We start from the raw sequence: 21641 nt of genomic DNA, 5'->3' as shown, positions 1-21641 counted from the left end.
GGGAAAAATGCTAAAGCTTATCCTGTCAGGGCATTGTGTACTGGATGCTCTTAACACCTTTTGTCAAAGTTCAGACTGAATACAACAATTTTTCAGAAAATATTCATAACATATAATAAACCTTAGCAAGTAATGGAGAAGCAGGTGGAGCTCGGTGTATGGCGGTCGCTGGAGAGCTTGGTTTCATCGCTAGCCATTTCTGCATGGAGCCAGCACAGACCAGATGAAGCTGTTAGCTCAGCATTGGTTATTGGTTCGCCTTCTGTTTGCCTTGGCTTTGGGTGAGTCAGTGTCACCTTATTTTGCAACCTCAGTGTTAGAATTGATTTAATCAATTAATAGAGTCTTAATACAGACACAATGAAGATGCTTGAGGTATTTTTGTAGGTCATGCATATGTAGTGAAAAGCACCTGGTGCACATTTCCTGAGAGCGGATCACACACATGCAGTTGTCCCAACTGAGCTCTTGTACGCAGGAGTGCTGATGCCTTCTTTTGTCAACAAAATCTGCTTCATATCAATGTCACCCAGAGGCATGCGGAAACATCTGAGTACAGAGAAGGGAAAGAAATGCATTCCTTATAAACAGGTGCAGGTTAAAACTTAAGAGGAACTTGAAACATCCTCATTTTTGTCCACTGATATAAAAGCATTAAAAATACATCTTACAAATGGCCTCCAGAAATTAGTACAGCTTTATCCACATACGAATGCCATACAATGTTGTTATTGATAGGCTACTGTTCCATCCACTTGCTAAGCGTTGTAGGAAAATCTTCTCACGTAATCTGTTTGTAGTAAATGCACAGCTCTACACAATCGAGTATGATCAGTAGGACTGCTTTAACATGTTTCTTGTGGAAGTAACTACTAATCTCCTGTACTCTGCCCTCTGGGTTGAAAGGAAGCAGTGTCAGCACAGCACATTCTTCAGAAGAGCTTTAAGGTTTTGCAGCTAAAAGCCGAGATTTATATTTTCCCCATGGAACAGAACCTGATACTTCCTGTAACAAGCACATCCTGTCTCAGGAAGTTACCATGTTTTGTTCACATAGTCTAAACTTAGTTGTGCTTGATCACAACTTGGAAATAAACTTTTATTTTGACCTATCTCAGAGACATTATTTTTGCAAGTGAAGCAGCTCCCCACATCCCATTCCCAAACTTTTGTGAAGCAGTCAAAAAATAAATTCTTCAGTCAGAACAAAGTGTGGTTTTGAGATTGCTGCAGTAATGGCAATAAAATAAGAGAAGGTACTGACAGCTAGTCAGTAGTCCTGATCCTTAAATAGTCCTGATCCTTTCCAAACTAATCTTTATGCCTTATGTAAATACTAAACACTACAGTACTAGAATTTTAAAAGGCTTTTACAAACTGTTTTCCCCATCAGTAAAGGACTCTGTATCTTGTATCTTTACTTAGGAGGAAGTGTAGTAAGGGATGGTGTGCTTCCTAATTCTTTGGGTGTTTGCTGTGCAGTTTGCATCACCTTGCTTCCCTTCTTGAATCAGTTCAACCATTGTATCCTTTACCTCAGGGGAGGACAAAATAAGATTGGTCAAATATCAGCTGTACAGCCTTCAGGAATAGACACCAATACCGACCTTAGTTTGGCACAGAAAGTCAGTCTGTGAAAGCAGGATCTCTCATGATAGGGTTTATGTTATAGGAAAGAGCTGATCTTCGACCCTGTTGAGAGTTCAAGCTTATCACACCAGATAGCTGCATCTTTGTAGCTCTTCAAAGGGAGAGGATGGGTGCAGAAAACAGCCCTTCACCGTGTTGATCTGGTTCTGGCATCCCAAACGCTGCAGGAGCAGACTGGAGCCCACAGTTCTGCAGCTGGAGGTGGCTAAGCTCCATTTAACTTAAAATTTTACAGGATTTATGTGGCAGCTCTTTAGAGCAACAGCTGCAGTATTAACTGCTAACACTTCAATGGAAAGGAATAACTTTTGTTGAATGGGGGTTTTTCCCTACTATAATTTTTTTCTTATTTTCTTTCAAAAATAAAGGTATAATTAATTAAAATACAGAAAAAGCCAGGCTGCAGGGGACCTACAGAACAGTTCTTAGCTAGGTTATATGCTCTTTTGTATTTGTAACAAGATGTAATAGCTTCAAGCACCTGAAACTATAGGATGAAAATGAGGAAAAGCAGTCAGATACTGGTGACCAGATTTGAAGAGGCACATACTAGACTGTGTATGAGCAGAGCTGAGCCCCCAGAGCCACCTGGGCCAGCAGCAGCAAGCTAGTAATGTGTGGCTTCTCAGTTCTTCCTCACTGCTGAGGCTGGATGCCTGGGCATCACGATACCATAGCTGTGTACAAAGTTGTCTCCAGTTTCATGGGGAGCATGTGTGTGCTTGGTAGGGGTCTGTTTCAAAACACAAAAAGTAGCAGTATGCTATCTTGTAGAAATCCATACAGTGGTGGTGTGTGTTCGCTTAGTTTCTCCACTGGCTGCCAGGGTATTTGGAGATTCATCTGTTACTCTCTAGCCAAAGCTATCCATTCCACTTTTGTCAAACTATAACTACAAAGCAAAACTGTTTCTCTTGCTGAAATGCTCTTCTGCTAGCTCAGTCTCATGCAATGCCTCCTGTATAGTACCTCCTGGTATAGGTTTCTGATACCAAACACCTTTTGGGTCAGCTCTGTGTAGGCAGAGCACTGAGTGTGGGGAGGGATTTTTTTTTTTAATTGATCTGGATATCCACAAGATAAGGAAAAGTGTTTGGTGTTGCAGTGTTAAGTGCAGTTGTGGGATGCAAAGGTGTAGCTAGCGAGGTTAACTTACACCAGGACACAACATACATGTTCCAGCCATAGGTCTATTCACTTGCTTCTCTGTGTGTGGATCTTGAATTTAGATGTGAAGGAACACCAGAGCAGCATTTTCTAAAGCAGCATATACTAGTAGTGTGTAAGGCGCTCTGAAGTGGCATGTGCTGCTACATGCTGTCAGGGGTGGTGGTATCAGCACCTTCTGTGATGGTTGGATCTGCACAAAGCAACGGACACTTAGGATTTCCTGAATCAGGGTATGGATAATGTCATATAACCTCAGGTTTTGAACAGGCTTCACAGCATGACCTCTCAGGGTACGTTTATGTGCCCTAGAAGTAAAAGTTGCATCTCTGGTGAACTCCAATGTCATAAATTTTTGTATACCAGTTTTAAACAAGCTCCCAGGGGCTAAGGACAAGAAAGGGTTGTTTCAGGATCCTGACTAGGATGCTGTTAGTGTTGCAAGACTTTGCTCAAGGCAACCAGTTTTTACTTTGTATGGTAAAAGTGAATGTAATCTAATGACTTTATGCATCTGTAGAAGACTCCCAAGTGATCAGCAGATGATGTTCTATTTGTTAGGGCAGACTACGTTGGGGTAGTGCCTGGCATCCTCAAACTCTGCCCTGGTGTCACTTGATAGGGCAACAGCTATGCTCTCCGACTTCTCTCTCTTGTGCTGTGGCTGCATCCCAGCTTGGGCAGAGTGAGCACTTTCTATCTAACAAGCTTGCTATTCTCTGAAATACTTGTCCTTACAAGCATGAAGGAGGCTGCAAGTGGGTGAAGCACTGAGTTGCTGTGTATGTCATGCGGTCTGTATGTGCCAGCCTTAGAAGTCCATTACCAAAGCTGTTGGAGGACAGAGTTGCGGGTACGTGAAGCAAAAAACACTTAATTTTCTATATTATCTTACCCTAGTGGCTGTCGGAACATCAATGATTAACAAGAGCTTGGAGAAGGGTGATTTACAGGCAATCCCAACAATTCTGCAGTCAAAGTTTGGATTACGAGTCATTCCTGAGTGTGCTGAAGCCTACTTCAGGAACCTCTCCGACGCCAAAAACCTGAAAACTAGAGAAGGTAAGAACCCTTCTTGAACAGGACAGTTCCATGTGTCCATATCACTGAGGCAACTGGAAAACTAGCACAGAAGGCTCACCTAAAATCACTTTAACCTGAGGAAGATAGTTTCTGGGTTTAAATCTTTTGAGCAATGATATACTTGCCCAAGTGCTTTTTATGTGATGCTGAACAGCTGTGTACATCATCCAAACCACAGTACATGCTGAGAAAGAAGGCTAGCTATTTCCAGAGTCTAGCTAAGACTTTCTAGAGTCTCAGACTAGCCTCTGGGTGAATTTAGGGCAGTTTCTTGGTGACTATCATTAGACTAGTTCATCCTCTCAGAAAACCATGTTACTTTGATTTTTTTTTTTTTTTTTTTTTTTAGCAAATGCAGAGAAGGGTTAGGCTGCACACTTCGGCCTTACAGGTTACTGTCAAAGATCAAGCCAGGTTCTGCCAGAGTGTCCATGGCACGTTTATGGTTCCTGTGCATTGCCAGAGCAGCAGGTATTTAGAAAAGCTGGGGCTGGAATCTGGCCATAGCAAGGTGGTGGGATGTTTTGTCATGTTAGAGCTGTGAGCTAGTCGTAGATAATGCAGCCAAGATGAGCTACCAATTTAAAAAAAAAAAAAGGTACTGACAAAGTGGTACATTTTCTTGCAGCATGTGGGCAAGTTTCATCCTGCAATATGAGTTTCGAGAAGGCATCATGCCCAACTGACATCAGCTTTACCTTGGGGCCTTTTGTCCATGAGGAGATGAGTTTTTTCCTGCCTGTCAGGATACAGCCTTGTTTACCAAAGCAATAAACATGACAATGACGTGGCTATAGGAAATGTTCTATGTGAGCTGTGTCAATAAGGCCAGTATTTGGCTAGAAGACAAAAACAACAGGTTTTTTTTATAAACAGTCTCAGCTCCACTTATTTGAGTGATGGAAGATGTAGCATGCGCTGCTTCAGGAGCAAGCACTAACCTGGCACACTAGAGGTTTGGAGAAGCTGGCATTGGATCTATACTAACCTCATACCCATTTTGTTCTAGAAGAATGATCCCGATCTACCTAAGAGGGTATTTTGAAAACATCCTCACTACAAATTGGTTCAAGATATACAGAGACTTTGCATGCAGCAAACGTAGAGATGGGAAATGACTAGGGAGAGCTGTAATTTATCAGTCTAAAAGGGCATAAATGTGTGCTAATGGTATGTATTTCTTTTAGATTCTCATGAGAGCCCATGGATTAAACTTGTAATGAAAAACATGTATGATTACTATTACAATGTGGAAACTGAGGAAGGTACCTGTGTTGCCCCTGAAGGAGTTGTACCAAAAGATTCATGGTTAACTGGTGAAGAAATCCAGGTAGGTGCCTCAAAAGTTTGCTTTTATTGCAAATTCAATATAAACATTTGAGAGAGAGAGAGGAGTTCAAGACATGGCAATATCAAGGGAAGAGGCTGCGCTGGGTGAGACTAAAGATGACTAGTGCAGTAACTGCTTCTGACAATAGCAACAACTTAAGTCTAACCAGACGGTGGTAACACAGTCTCCTGACTGATGTCTGAAAATGATTCCAGGGACTTCCTAACCGGAAGTTACAGCATTTCTTTTAATGACCACCAGCAAACACCAACGGAGTAAAGTCTGATTATTTTTATATGCTGCTACTTTTTTTTATACCTTGCATTGGCCTATAACAAGGAATTTCGGGATGTATATGGGGGCAGGTTGAAGTACTGTATTACATTTAAATCTAATAATCTGACAGCATTCTTGCATCTCCAAGTTCAACAGGATGATACTTAAACTCCCTTACTCTAGAGGTTTCGCATTAATATGAAATAGCATAGAATCATAGAATTGTTTTGGTTGGAAGAAACCTTTAAGATCATCTAGTCTGACCATTAACTTAGATGCCAAGTCACCACTAAATCATGTCCACAAGTCCATGCACCAGGTCTACAAGTCCTTTACATTCCTCCATGGATGGTGACTCCACTTCCAGGGGCAGCCTGTTTCAATGCTTTGCAACCCCTTCAGTGGAGAAATTTTTCCTCCCAGTGAACCTCAATCTCCCTGACACAACTTAAGACCATTTCTTCTTGTCCTCTTTTCCAAGTTCAACAGGATGATACTTAAACTCCCTTACTCTAGAGGTTTCGCATTAATATGAAATAGCATAGAATCATAGAATTGTTTTGGTTGGAAGAAACCTTTAAGATCATCTAGTCTGACCATTAACTTAGATGCCAAGTCACCACTAAATCATGTCCACAAGTCCATGCACCAGGTCTACAAGTCCTTTACATTCCTCCATGGATGGTGACTCCACTTCCAGGGGCAGCCTGTTTCAATGCTTTGCAACCCCTTCAGTGGAGAAATTTTTCCTCCCAGTGAACCTCAATCTCCCTGACACAACTTAAGACCATTTCTTCTTGTCCTCTTTCTTGTTACATGGGAGAAGAGACCAACACCCACCTTGCTACAATCTCCTTTCAGGTAGTTGCAGAAAGTGGTAATGTCTCCCTTCAGTCTTTTCTCCAGGCTAAACAACCCCAGTTCCCTCAGCTGCTCCTTACAGGACTTGTGGTCTAAACCCTTCACCAGCTTCATTGCTCATCTCTGGACATGCCCCAGCATCTCAATGTCCTTCCTACAGCTACAAGTCCTTGACATTCCTCCATGGATGGTGACTCCACTTCCAGGGGCAGCCTGTTTCAATGCTTTGCAACCCCTTCAGTGGAGAAATTTTTCCTCCCAGTGAACCTCAATCTCCCTGACACAACTTAAGACCATTTCTTCTTGTCCTCTTTCTTGTTACATGGGAGAAGAGACCAACACCCACCTTGCTACAATCTCCTTTCAGGTAGTTGCAGAAAGTGGTAATGTCTCCCTTCAGTCTTTTCTCCAGGCTAAACAACCCCAGTTCCCTCAGCTGCTCCTTACAGGACTTGTGGTCTAAACCCTTCACCAGCTTCATTGCTCATCTCTGGACATGCCCCAGCATCTCAATGTCCTTCCTACAGCTAGAGGCGCAAAACTGGACACAGTACTTAATGTGTGGCCTCACCAGTGCCAAACACAGGGGGACAATCACTTCCCTGCTCCTGCTGGCCACGCTATTGCTGATACAAGCCAGAATACTGTTGGCCTTCTTGGCTGCCTGGGCACACTGCTGGCTCATACTCAGTTGGCTGTTAACCAACACCCCCCAGTCTTTTTCTGCTGGGCAGGTTTCCAGCCACTCTTCCCCAAGCCTGTAGCGTTGCAGGGGCTTGTTGTGACGCAACTGCAGGACCCAGCACTTGGCCTTATTGAACCTCATATCATTGGCCTCAGCCTATTGATTCAGCCTATCGAGATCCCTCTGCAGAGCCTTCCTACCTTCAGGCAGATCAATGCTCCTGCCCAATTTGGTGTCATCTGCAAACTTACTGAGGATGCACTCGATCCCCTTGTCCTGTTCACTGATAAAGATATTAAAGACAACAGGCCCCCATCTTGAGCCTTGTGACTGGTCACTAGCTGGATTTAACTGCATTTCACCACCACTTTTTAGGCTCAGCCATCCAGCCAGGTATTTTTAATCCAGTGAAGCATGTGCCCATCTAAGCCAAGAGCAGCCAGTTTCTCCTGGAGAATGCTGTAAGAAACAGTATCAAAGGCTTTACTAAAGTTTAGGTAGACAACATCCACAGCCACCTTCTTGTCCACTGAGTGGGTCACCTTGTCATAGGAGGAGGTGAGGTTATTCAAGCAGGACCCTTTCATAAGCCCATGCTGACTGCACCTGATCACGTGGTTATCCTGTATATACCAGATGATGGCACTCAAGATGATCTGCTCCATAACCTTCCCTGGCACTGTCAGACTGACAGGCCTGTAGTTCCCCAGATCCTCCTTCTGGCCCTAATGTAACTTAGAACAAAGTATATCATGCAAGCTTCTATGAAATTTTTATTCTGATGCAGCCCATCGAGGTTACAGGTTTACTCTGTGGCACAAACAGCTCAAGTCACGGTGTGGGTGCTTCTGAAATTCTGACTGCAATAAAGCTTGAGTATGCTTTACAGAAAACTCCCTGATTCATTTAGTATTTCTAGAAGTCTGACATCCATAAAAAAACTTGTAAGTGGTGGGAAAGCAGAACTCTTCTAAAGTATATTAAAAGACTCTCTCAAAATAGCATGTCTAGCTGTGTAATGAGGCTTGAAAGGAGCTCAGATAAGGGAGAAAAGTTTATATATAATTCAACAAAGTAGCTCTTCCTTCACACTGATTAAAATCCAGGGTCTTGCATAGGATGAACATAAGTTGTACAGATGATGGAGAAATACACACTAAATTCCAGGATGGTTTTGGCTTGAGGTTTTTTTGTTTTTTAAATGACCTTTTCCATGATCTCTTAACAGAGCATTATTGGGCAAGTTACAGCAGATTACAATCGAGAACAGCTGTGGCTTGCTAACGAAAATCTGATTGTCCAGCTGCAAGCCCAAGCAAGGGGATTCTTAGTCAGAAAAAATTATCGGGAGAGAAAAGCATATCTTCAAAACCAAGAACCATCTGCCATCAAAATACAGGTATTGTTCTAGAACAAGAAGGTAAAGTGGCTTGGACAACTTTCTTCACGTGACAGGTGATGTTGCTGATTACTACCACTGATAAAATTCTCAGGTCTGTCTCCCTATTTTCATTAGCAACAGTTCAAAATTCTACATTTGCAAATATGTTCCTGACCTCATTGCAGTAATCGTGCTTTTAAATAGCAAATACCCAGTTTTAAAAGAATGGATCATATCCAGTCCAAGTTATTTCAGTGGAAGAAGCTCAAGTACATAGCCCTGACTTTATTCTGAGGTGCTTACATTTTGCATGGTACACCTAACTATGCACAGTACAAGATCAGAAAATATTTGTTGAGTATTGAAGCAAAAATTCCTTGGCAAAGCATGACTTAAATGCATTCCTTTCGAGACTTATCCCCAGTTGGAAGTGGTTTGCCTCTGCTCCATGAAGTCGTAGTTGAGTAGGGAGTGGCAGCTGCCCTGGTGTTCCTGGGCCCTGGCAGTATTTCTTCAATGTCTTCAATTTGCTGAGCTCTGAAAGGAGAATAAAGGAAACTTTCTGCTGAGGGTGTGAACACTGGCAAAGGCATACACAGTTTTAAATGCTGAAATGGTGAAACAGTACCTCCTGATAGAAGCAATTTATTCCAGTCTGAAAAACAATCAATCACCGCCCACCCCCCCGCCCAAAAAAATCCAGAAAAAAGTACAACTGATTTTTTTAAAGCTATAGTAACTTAATTTAACAATTCATCATGATAAATACCTTTACCACTAGCAGCTGTTATTGGGATTGACTTTTCATTTTCTGGCATGGTGTCTGAGCTCAGTAAAGGACTGTACTGTTCTTGGAGGACTTCAGGGTCTTTGAACATCTCCAAAAATAGGGAGAAATATAGGTAAATAATGCTGTTCTCTGACTGTTTTCTATGGGCATTAAAACAGAAGGGACTTGTGAAAAGACAACAAGTAGAGGACAGGGCTGGTGTCACTGGCTGGATAGAGATGAAAGGCAAAATATGAGAAAGCCAGTGAGATACAGGTGTTATCTCCACTGTTGGATTCCTTGCCAAAAGTTTTTTTTCTGAGCTAGCAAAGGGAGAGCCAAGAGGGGGAAATGGGAGCTTATCTGTGGCTCAAGATGATCCTGAGTGACTCTAGAAGACCAGAGGCTTCGGAAGGAGGCCAGGCCAAGAACAGTGACAGTCCAGCTAGGTAGGGGACACCTTTTGGATGTAACGGGCTAGAGCTGGCAGAGTCTTCCCTGTGAAGGATGAAGTCAGTGACTGGGCTACTGAAGGAAGTGTGTGTACTGGTGACAAGAGTAAGGATGCTTTCAGGGGAGGGAAGGAAATAGCATTGGCCAATGAAGTGTTTGTGCTGAAATTGGCCAAAATTAACATTAAACATACTGGGGAACTTCAAAAATATGGAGGCACACTTACACATCAGTTATCTTTTTACCACAATGGCAGTTTTTCTTTATAAGATAAACATTGTTAATGATTTTCATGTGCCAATGTAGATGTTAATAAATACTAATTTCTTGTTAGTAACAATGGTCTCCTGCCTTTTATAAATTAGGCTTTCTGGAAAGGATTCAAACAAAGGAAAAGCTATGTTGACAGATTAAAGGTGCTTCAAGGCAATGTTGTTGCTATTGTTAAGGTAAGATCTCACTGTGTTTTGGTGCCTGAGTATGCTTTATGAAATTACTTCCAAAGAATAATCTCCACATGGGTTGTAGAGCCTTGAACTCAGCTTGCAATTTCAGTCAAAGCCCGTTAATCTTGTCACTAGAATGCAGGAGACCAGTAGTGCAGTAATCTGTGGTCCCACGCATGTGTGAACAGCATTGCCTGCAGAAGAGGATTGGCAGAAGCTAGTTTAAAACACATACACAATAAACAGTTTGTGCAGCGTCTGTTAAGTTTTTATTTTATTTAATTGTCAGATTCAGTCATGGGTCAAAATGTGGCTAGCAAAGAGAGCTTACAGGAAACGACTGCAGTACTTCAAGGATCATGTAAGTCCTTTTTTCTCCATTTTGAATATGAAGATTTTAAACAGAGTAATATAACTGCATGGGTAGTTTTGGGAATCCTAGATAGAGGATGCAGGTTCTGAGCAGAAATGCGTCATAACTAGACTTTTTTTCCTAATCTTGGTCCCTTCCAGAATGATGAAATTGTGAAGATACAAGCGTTTCTCAGAGCAAACAAAGCCAGGGAGGACTACAGAACACTAAGTAAGTTGTAACAGCTGAATGTTTTATGTTTGGGGAGAAGCACATTATTGTATTCAGTCTTCTTTTTAAAAAAAAACAAACCAACTTTTTAAACTTTCACCTGGGATTTCTGTCTCAATAGCAGGTGCAAGTGTTTCCAAAATGGTTGTTTTACAGCTGAAACTATTTTAGATAGTTAGTTAGTATGACAAAAAATATTGCTCTAACTCTATAAACATATCTCTGCAGTTCCAAAAGGTTTTTTCCACAGTGATCAGTTTTCTGAGAGGTTTAGGGGTGTTCGCTATTATGTTTACTAACAAGCTTATTAACCTCAACTCTAGTTGGTGCTGAAAATCCACCCTTGACTGTCCTGCGCAAATTTGCCTACCTCTTGGACCAAAGTGACTTGGACTTTCAAGAAGAACTGGAAGTAATGAGATTAAGGGAAGAGGTAGTTACAAAAATTCGATCCAATCAGCAGCTGGAGAAGGACTTGAATTTAATGGATATAAAGATTGGATTGCTGGTGAAAAACAGAATAACACTTCAGGTCAGTAGGCTCTGTTCAGACTCCCGCTGAGCAGTTGAAGTGTTGAAGGAGCTCAAGATCACAAAATCACAGCATGGCTGAAGCTGCAAGAGACCTCTGGAGGTCATCTGGCCCAACACCCCTGCTCAAGCAGGGTCACCCAGAGCAGGTTGCCCAGGCCCATGTCCAGACAGCTTTGGAGTATCTCCAAGGGTGGAGACTCCACAGCCTCTGTGACCAACCTGTGCCAGCCCTTGGTCACCCTCAATTAGTTAAAATACTCCTAGTAAAATAAGTCTTTTCTTTGCATGTCTTAAATAATGTTATCAAATTACCTTGTGGTAGAGGTTGTTCTGTTGTCCTAAGTGGTAACTCAGTTTGCTACTGAATGTCACTTTGTTTGCTACTTGTGGACAATTGCTTGACAGATTTGAAGCATCTTTTCAGCAGTAAAATGGAGTAGAATTCTGCTCATATTTGAGAGCTTGTTCTTTAACTCAGTGATGAATGAGTCTGGACACGACATCAGGTTTCCCAGAAGATCACTGTTGGCAAGACATACCAATGACAAGATAACGATGTTCAAAAGACTCGTTAATGATTAGAGCAGCAAAATATCTAAAGTTGCTAATGAAGATCCTTAGAGGAATATTACGTTTAACGTGGTTGAGTAAATGTTAATTTTTGCAATTTGCCTTTTCTGTGAATATATAATCTTTTGATAATCTGTCTGCAGGATGTGGTACTGCACAGTAAGAAACTTAACAAAAAGAGCAAAAGTCAACTGGAAGAGATGGTTACGGTTGACAAACAGGGTATCAAAGGTTTGAGTAAAGAGAGAAGAAAAAAACTGGAGGCTTATCAACATTTATTCTACCTTTTACAGGTAAATCTTAAAGTAAAAATTAACATGGCAGCAAACGGCTACAGAGAAACTAGAAATATATTGCTTGCTTTGTTTTAGCAGTTGTAGTAGTGATTATGAAAATATTCACAAAGCAGTTTGCAGACTGCAGCAAGTATTACGAGCAATTTCTAATATTTCCTATATTTGAGAAAAATCCTTTGTCTTTAAACCATGCGGGAAATACAGCTGGGGTTTTTTTTGTTAATAATAACTTCAGTCCACTTCAGTCTATACCGAAGCCAAAGAGAATTGTTTTTCTCCGTATATCTTTTAGTGCGTGTCAATTACTGCCACTATTACTGTGCATTATATGTGGTGGAAAGGTAGTTGGCTGCTATGCATCTATTCTTGTGCTCTTTTTATCTCACCTCACTGAAGATTTTCTAGAGAAATTTTAGATCTTCCCAGGGTAGATGCCTTCTAATACTTAGTGGATGTGTGCAATGCAATCTTTTCTTGGTAGATAGCCATTGTGATTTGCTAAATCGTCATTGTCATCAGATACATAGACCTGATACACAGAGATACTGTTTGAAGACTACAGATAAAATTGTTACTGGTGCTACTGACAGATATTTAATTCTGCAGGATTCAATGGTTCTTATGCACCATACTTGGAAAAGAGTGTGGAAAAGTGACACATATGGGGATCAACTCAAACGCTTTTGGTCTTAATGGAAATGTAGAGAAAACTGCACCCCCAAGTGAGGTGGTAGTTTGTGCTGGACAACAGTATTTAAGTCGTCTGTTTGTTTTGTAGACTAATCCCATGTATCTGGCAAAGCTGACTTTCCAGATGCCACAAAACAAATCAACCAAGTTTATGGATACAGTTATCTTCACTCTATACAACTATGCCTCCAATCAGCGAGAAGAATATCTGCTTCTCAAGCTCTTCAAAACTGCTCTGGAAGAGGAGATAAAGTATGTGTGCTCAGTTTAGTTAATTTGTGTTGCAGACAGTTCAATGAATATTTAATTCCTAAAAGAATTTGATGGTTAATCTTTAAACTGCTGTAAAACTGTATGTATACTTTGGCTATGAGAGAGAAAATTATTTTCAGGTCAACTTAATCATTAACTCAAGCTATTTCCAATTCAGAAGAAACCTTTCCATAGTGGACAATATTTCTTGTACTAAAAGATCACTCAAAAAAGTAGATATTAGGGTTTCTTATTTTTGTGCTTGAGTATTAAGGGTGGAGAAAGTATTTACTTTCTCCATGTAAGTATATGTTCTGTAAGTGGATAGTGTTAATTTATCCTGAAACAATGAAATCTTATTTTATACCCTTAACAGGAATTCACTGAACAGGTATTTAGGTCTGAAAAAGGGGTATATTAGCTGCCACTAACTGTGCTAAGTTCCAGGGACATTACAATAACCCATATAGAATTCAGACGACAGTTTATATGATCTTGTTTTACATGAAAGGCTAAGAAATATACTATATAAACATATTCAACTTAGAAATAGGGTAATTTTAGAAGAGTGTGTTTTGAAGAAATGGACAACTGCATACGCAGGTCATACCTGAGAATTCTTCTGTTCTTGATACAGCTCTAAGGTAGACCAGATACAGGATATTGTTACTGGAAACCCCACTGTCATTAAGATGGTCGTCAGCTTCAATCGAGGTGCTCGCGGACAAAACACTTTGCGCCAGCTTCTGGCCCCGGTAGTGAAGGAGATCATGGAGGACAAGTCCCTCGTAATCAACACTAGTCCTGTGGATGTGTACAAGTCATGGGTAAATCAGCTAGAAATGCAGACTGGTGAGGCCAGGTGAGTGAGGAAGCTGGACATACTGTACCATTTCAATACTTGAAAGATCCCTCTGTTGGTTCTCACTTCCCTTCTATGACAAATGGCACTTGTGTCCATGCATGCCTTTCCCTTCTTTCCTGAAAAGCTCTCACTGTGCTGCAGGGAGGTGCTTGAAAAACAGATACTTTAACCTGTTTGAACAAAGGGATCACTTCCCTGGTTATGAACTTCTGAAGTCAGTTACTTAATCTTTACAAGTGTAATAGACTACGCCATGTAAGAATTTATAGCCTTTTTCCGAGGTTTTATAACAACATGTTAGTAGTATCCCAGGCTTGCGAGGAGCTGTGCTGGGATTGGGATGTGGAGATCCATGCCCACATTAGGATCCACGGGAATCCTAATTTAAGGGAAGGTACATGACGGCAAGTGCACCCCCCACCTAAACAAACTGCTCCCCTCCAAAAAAAGAAGGTAACGCGTCTGAGACTTTTGTTACTTGGCCAGGTTCAACTGTAATTGTCTAACTCTTTTGCTGTTTGCTGATGGCCCTTATAAAGCAAAACCAAAATTATTATATTCTCAACTGTGTTTATCTTGGTTTAATATCTGTTTACTCTGCAGCAAACTGCCGTATGATGTAACCACAGAGCAAGCATTAACACACGCAGAAGTAGTCAATAAACTGGAATCATCAATCCAGAGTTTGAGAGCAGTAACCGACAAAGTTCTCACGTCCATATTCTCCTCTCTCAATATGATGCCGTAAGTGTTGAGTTAGGACTCTCCAAACTGCAGTTCATGTGCACAGTGAAGCTTCAGCTGAAACTGTGATGAGGATCCTTTCCAGTTATATGCCCTGTGAATGTGAGCCTGCCAAATGACTTCCCCAGCAGAGGGAGTGGTTTCTCTACTTCTCCTGCTGTAGCAGCCTCGTGAACGTCTCTCTATTCTTGTTAAATTTTTGTATTTTCCATTATCATCTTTTTTAGTGTTTTAAGTGGCTGGGGGAAAAGCCCATAATTTGGCGGGCTAGAATGATTGTTCTGTGTTTCATCCAAGTTTTTCTGATATTTTCCCTTTTCATCTGTTCTACATGTAGTTATGGAATGAGATATATAGCCAAAGTTCTGAAGAGCTCACTCCATGAGAAATTTCCAGATGCAACAGAAGATGAGCTATTAAAGGTAAACTCCTGAGTGCCAACTGTCATCAGCTTGCTCTTTTAATGTCAAAAGGGATTTTTATTGACACTAAGCATTCCAAGAAACTGAGAAGATTTACTGAAGGAATTTGCAGAGGGATGGTGGAAAGGGTGGAGAAGGGAACTCTGTTGCCACAACCTAGCTATCTTAATCTCAGTGTTCAGTGAGTCTTATAGAAGAGAGTGCTTGACCTGTTTTGGATAATAACTGTTCTTAGAAGGTTGGAATTTATCGGAATCATCTTGGGATTTGGTTTTGTACTATGGACCTTACCACCAGCAATCCTTTCATGGAGATAACTTCTTTGTCTTGCCTGAAGTTGTTAACATATTTAAAACCAACATATTTTTTAAATTTGCATTAATATTGTAATTTAAATACAATGCAGAAGAGCTCTAAAAACAAACTGCAAGGAGATCATCACATTACACTTAAGATACTTGTAAAATTTGTAGGAATGACATTTGTACAGATGGAAAAGTGTGAATCATAAGCATAGTACAGGCACACTGGCCATTGCTAACCTGCCACAGCCATGGTGCCTCTTCAGAGGGCTTAGGGGCATTTTGCTTCATGAGCCTTACAGCCAGCTGAGAGACTGACAACTCTCTCAAATTAGAACTATTTACACTTCAATAAAGATGCTTTCATCAGTGTTCAATGAAAGGGTTCTAAAATTACAAGGCATTAATTTCAATAGCACTTCCCTATTATTCTTCAAAAAGATACTGTTCAGTGTTTTTTTTTAAAAAATATATATCCTGGTAGCTACAGAACTTCAAACTCCTCTGTTGAAAAATTAATTCTGCTTTTTCGTGTTTTAACCATACAAGCATCATTTATTAGGGTACTTCTGTCCATCAATCCAGCAATACAGATTAAGGTATTGCTTAATCAGGGGGAAAAAAAAGTGGCAAATTGAGTATAAGGCATCCAACTGAAAGCCTTTAAATGTGCCAGCCAGAAGTTCTGCAGGTGACTACACAAACTGAGGTAAATGACAGAATGAAAAGTCCTGCCTGTTTCCGAGATTGGGAACGGTTTCAAACCACCATTCGTTCTCTAAGGTTTCAGGGCTGCGTGCCGTTCTCATAAGAAGCAATGGGTCCCTTGTCAAAGAATTCACTAAAAACTCACAGGTATCTGTAGCACTCCAGAGAATGAGCATCTGGAGCTGAACCTTGCAAAATCTAGAAGAAGGAAGAGTTGTATTTATCTTTGTGTTAAACTCAATGCCTTGTATTTGAACTAAAGCCAGCAACAAATTGAAACATGATTGTAGAAGTTTGTAACTGATGTTTGTAGACATGTTTTAAGAGGTGCATCTTAAAGACCACAGGCTGTTTCAGTTAGCTATACAGCTAACATATATGTCTTAGGGATTCTTCTAGCACTGATTTGTGGTCTAATTCAGAAGTAGACATTATTGATCATATTTTCTAAAATGTAATTACTGTATGCAAAGAGAAGATGTCTTATTTTTTTTTTTTCAGATTGTCGGCAACCTACTATACTATCGCTACATGAACCCTGCCATTGTTGCTCCTGATGGTTTTGACATAATTGATATGACAGCTGGGGGCCAGATACACCCTGACCAGAGGAGGAATCTAGGTTGTGTGGCAAAAGTCCTTCAGCATGCTGCTTCTAACAAACTCTTTGAAGGAGAAAGTGAACATCTATCATCTATGAACCCTTACCTCTCACAGACATACCAGAAGTTCAGGTAGGGAACCCCCTCACAAACTCTTACAGAGTAAGAACTCTGCTGTAAGATAAGCAAGGCAGGTGGACTCCTTGTTTATGGGAATTCCTTGCTCAGCATTAATGTTGAGTGTTGTGTCATAGACGGGAAAGCCCTCACAAACTCTTACAGAGTAAGAACTCTGCTGTAAGATAAGCAAGGCAGGTGGACTCCTTGTTTATGGGAATTCCTTGCTCAGCATTAATGTTGAGTGTTGTGTCATAGACAAATTTTTACTACTTAGGAAGCTGAAGCAGGAGTAATAGGTTGTATTTCCGCTAGAGCATTGCTTTGAAAACTGATCATCTTAGCTGGCTTGGTTGTCGTTAAGGCTTCCTTACTGCAAACATAGACTGTGAGAGCGATGTGGGGTGATTCATTATCCAGCAGAAATAATGTGTTCTTTGGGTTGGGAGGACAGCTGAATGTTTTGTCTGAGGGAAAAAACTTACTGGCCAGGAAAAATCTGCAGGTTTTGGTTTTATTCTTTCACCTTTGCAGAGAGACTCCATACAGATTTCATCCTTTCATCTTGTAATGTCATAGGAAGTTGCATGTTTTGCTGCACTCTGGGACATCAGTTCTTTGGGATTATTTCCCATCTTTTTGGGTGATTACTGTTATTAACTTGAAGTGTTGAGGCTTGTGACAAACTGACTTTCATCTATCTTTAGCATCTGCCCTTCATGAAAGCAAACGCAATGTTCATATAATGGGTTTCCTTGAGAGATCAGTCATGAATACTGATACTTAAGTGTAGTCATTCTGTTTCTCTGAGGGCATGACATAAACATGAAGAAACTGCAGAGTTAGGAAGTTTTACAGCACAAATAACAAATGTTAATGAGAAAGCCTACTGTAGTTGGTCTTTTGATTACTACAAAAGAATCTCCTAATTAAGCTAACTTTATACAAGACTGAGTCTCAGGGTGACTGTACTGTGTACTTTAAAACCTCCTTAGACTCCAACAGCAGCTGTTCTCACGTTGTCTGTTGCCCTTGTACTTACCCAGCAATCGCAGTTGCAATACTATCTATGTTAAAAACTACCAGCCCTGCCTAGATCTTCTATGAACTTGCGTAGGAATATAAGATCATCTGTCTCTATAACCTCCTCCTAAAGCAATATTCAGAAGTTTGCTGTTGGTTAAGACAGTACGTCCTTTCATTTCAAATTAATGTTCTCCTGCTGGTTTCATTGCATACCCCCTTGTTCCATTATTGTGGGCTTTGAATGAACTCTGCACCCACCTCACGCACCACCACTGTGACTTTGTACAACTCCAATCCTTCAGCTTTTCTTCCCCAAACTGAGGAATCCCGGTGCTTTTCGTTTTTTTTCCTTTTTTCTTTTTTTTTTTTGTTTGTTTGTCTCATGGCAATTTTAAAGGTCACCTGAACCTGAAACATTCATCCTCCTCAACAAGCCTGGCCCCATGAAGGCAGGACAGCTCCTGCAGCATCTCTGTAGGCCTCATCAAAACTCTGTTCTCCCAGCTGATCCAATTCGGGTCCTGTCACTTTGGAAAACAGGAGGACATTGCTGTTTCTTGGCTGTCGGTGCACGTCCCTAAAGCTGCCAGTATGCCTGCCATCTTGGAAGGCAGGTCTCAGCTCTCCATGTACATGCTACTCATGTCAAAGCAACACTTCAACCCTACTTTGCCTTTTTTCCTCTCAAGATTTATAAATGATACCACATTGTCTGTCATTTTGAGCAGCACAATCTCTGAGGAACAGTGATTTAAACACTCGTAGGCAAAAATTACAAGTGGTAATTTTTCAAATAACTTACTCTCAGCACACTTCATACTACAAAGTGTCTTCATAAAACCAGAGCGTCTTTCTGCGGAAATCCTTTTGTAGCTTCTAAAGCATTAAATACAGACTTCTCTAAATGTTAAAAATTTACCAAGTTATCTCTCTGTGTTGAATAAAAAAAAAATTATTAAAACAATTTTCCACCCACTGTCCAGCAAAGGTAGAAGATTTGTCATTTATATTGATGTGTAAATGCATTGCCTCCAAAAGTGTTCCTTCAAACACTAAGTGTAGATTGCAGATTATAAGAGAAATATAATGTATATCAAAGACTTGATTGTGTTTTTTTTATATAGGCTAACTAAAGTGAGTTCATAGGGGACAATTATTGAAATGTTTCTCATTTGCTTTTAGGAATTTTTTTCAAGCAGCATGTGATGTTCCTGAACCAGAGGAGAAATTCAATATTGATGAATACTCAGACATGGTGACCCTTAGCAAACCTGTCATATATATCTCCATTGAAGAAATCATCAATACTCATTCGGTAAGTCAATGAAAATACACTGGTTAACAGACTAAAATGTAGAGATTATGAAATGCCTGCAACAAACAGTCTACAGGGAGGCTTCGTGTTTATTCTTCCTTTTGAAATTATTTCATCGTATCATCTACGACGTGGTCTGAAATTGCGTATTAGAGTGCATTTTTCCTAAAAGACTGCTTCCATGTAAAAGCATTACCTTGGATAACAGTTAGAATATAACATTTTCTGGTGGGATCTAGTGTGACATTTCTAGCTTATTTATACTTGCAAATACTTTCCAGTCTTGGCTAACAAAGTCATACCGATTTGCCTCTGGGAATAGAGGAAAAGCCAATGTACTTCGTGACTCTGGCATTCTGTCATATCTTTTCTTGGAAGCAGATGCAAACATCTGATTTAGAAGGACTGAAGTTGTGGTATCCTGACAGTTGTTTATCGTGTGTAAAGAGATTAACTGCACTCTGTAGTATGACTCATTAGGGTGTAAGTTAAATGTCTACCATATGGTCCTTCTAAAGCTGAGATATTACTATCCATTTCCTGGCTTGCAAACTGTTCCCTGCCCTTACCACCAACAATCCCCAGAGCTCCAAAACACAAAATGCCTCCCAAAAAAAGACCACAAACCCCACAGAGACCCTCCTACAAATACTGTCAGATACACTATGGAAAAGATAAAATACCCAACTTCCAACCACATTACAAGCTAGCTTTAATCACATGAAAACTAATAGCCTAGTCTGCTAAAAATGTATTTGGTGAATTGTCTTTGTGCCTATTCTTTTTTAAATTTTTTTAAGGCATAGACCTATGCCTGCATGTTTATGATCAGTGATTACATTTAAACACTAGTCTTGGTCAAAGTCTGTTGCATGTCCAGTATGTTACTTGATCCTAATGTGACAAAGTACAACTATGCAATATTATATTAGCTGATAAAACTCTATAAAATACTAAATAATTTAATGGAAGTCAATTGCCAAACAAAGGAGATGATCTTTCTTCATAACACGACTATGTGCACTTGCTTGCCCAGAGGAAGCAAGCAATTAGGTTTGAAGACAGTACATTATCTATGTGCACTATATTTACCAGTTGATCCTCCTTATCCTGTGCCATCACTTCCACCAAACCTCATCTGAGAGATGCATAATAACAGGAGATGCATAAACACTTTGTCTGTTGTCATGTGTAGCTCACCTTCAGAAAAAGTTCTCAAATCTGCCCTCTGTCATCATCTCCTATAGGACTTGCTTAAAGTTAATTTTCATTGCACACCTCTGTAGGATGGAGCTGGAACAAGGGATCTGTTGCAGTCATCAGCTTTGTTTTTTTGGTGGTTCCCCATGTATCTCTTGCCTTCACTCCAAATAATTTGTTCTGAGAATGTCTTTTTCAATCTGTGCTTGTATACCATCATGCATGGTGAAGATTTAATCAGCAAATATAGCGTTTCCCAGCAGTTCTCAGAGTATTACCGTCAACGTTACATACAGTGTGTAGTAGCTGCTGCACATAAGAGGAAAGTTGTTTTAAACAAGTTAACGGTTAGGGGCTTATAATGCTCACTTCTGTCATGTGTATGTATGTCTTTCTTTTCCAGACATAGGCTATCTAATTGTCAGTAAGTTTCTAGTAACCATTAACTTTTGACTGACTATAACTTGCAGTGTTCAAAATACTCGGAATTCTGGAATTTTTGCCTGTGCATGCTTTGCTCTCACTAAATTTCTGTGAAGCTTAGTGATGCCTTGTCTGTCCATCTATCCTCCAAGTAAGGAATATTGTTTCTGTGGGGAATGGACTGTTGAATCTATGGAGAGCAGACTAATGCTGCTGGCTTTATTTCAGCATGAGATTACTTTTTCTTGTGTATAGCGAGAGCCCATTTTCAAGAAAATGTTACTGCTTTGTTCATGCGCTGTATGATCTTGGCTTACCAGAATTTTTGTCGCTTAAAGTTTTGAGAATGTGCCCAGGTGCAATGGAAGTTACTGTGACTAAGTTCACAAATCTTCTGCAGCTTCTAAGTCTATGAGAAATCGTGCAGCAGGTGCATCATAGCTGGTTCCTCACCTCTCAGAAATGAGTATTTTGTATCACTGACGCTATGGTAAGCTACTGGAGCAGATACACAGAAAATAGGCATCTTTCTACAGACCACCAACCCTATTCTTCATTTTTTTGTCTGCTTAGTTCAGGATTCAGCACTGAAAAGCACTGCTTGGTATTACTGCCCTTGACTCTTTAGAACTAATGAAGCATCACAGGCAACTGAGCATACTTCCCTCACTTGAGCCCTCCATAAGCCTGATCATGCTGTGTCTGTGTTTTTCAGCAGTTAGTATCCAAATTTATTTACAAATATAAAGACCCAGGGAATGTTTGGTGTGTGGTGTTGGGGTTTGGTTTTGGGGGTTTTTTTTGACAACAACTTTTTACATTTTTTTTTTTTTCATAGCTACTTCTAGAACACCAGGATGCCATTGCTACTGAGCCAAATGACCTGCTGAA

At 40.4% G+C, this 21641-nt stretch overlaps 1 protein-coding gene across 1 annotated transcript in view; it reads left to right on the top strand.

The window, feature by feature from the left end:
* Positions 1-21641, top strand: part of IQGAP2 (IQ motif containing GTPase activating protein 2) — a 64136-nt gene that overhangs the window by 32674 nt on the left and 9821 nt on the right. The window contains exons 13-27 of the mRNA XM_010133214.1: positions 3718-3879; positions 5088-5230; positions 8281-8451; positions 10021-10104; positions 10391-10462; positions 10615-10684; positions 11008-11216; positions 11932-12081; positions 12863-13026; positions 13664-13888; positions 14495-14635; positions 14973-15057; positions 16569-16801; positions 18995-19127; positions 21589-21638. Of these exons, the coding sequence (XP_010131516.1) occupies positions 3718-3879; positions 5088-5230; positions 8281-8451; positions 10021-10104; positions 10391-10462; positions 10615-10684; positions 11008-11216; positions 11932-12081; positions 12863-13026; positions 13664-13888; positions 14495-14635; positions 14973-15057; positions 16569-16801; positions 18995-19127; positions 21589-21638 (2092 nt within the window). The remainder of the gene's footprint in view (positions 1-3717; positions 3880-5087; positions 5231-8280; positions 8452-10020; positions 10105-10390; positions 10463-10614; positions 10685-11007; positions 11217-11931; positions 12082-12862; positions 13027-13663; positions 13889-14494; positions 14636-14972; positions 15058-16568; positions 16802-18994; positions 19128-21588; positions 21639-21641) is intronic.

The sequence above is a fragment of the Buceros rhinoceros genome, unplaced genomic scaffold (assembly GCF_000710305.1).
Source record: "Buceros rhinoceros silvestris isolate BGI_N320 unplaced genomic scaffold, ASM71030v1 scaffold1933, whole genome shotgun sequence".
NCBI classification, from domain to species: domain Eukaryota; kingdom Metazoa; phylum Chordata; class Aves; order Bucerotiformes; family Bucerotidae; genus Buceros; species Buceros rhinoceros.
The sequence above is the reverse complement of the archived record's forward strand: the minus strand, read 5'-3'. Positions and strand labels throughout refer to the sequence as shown.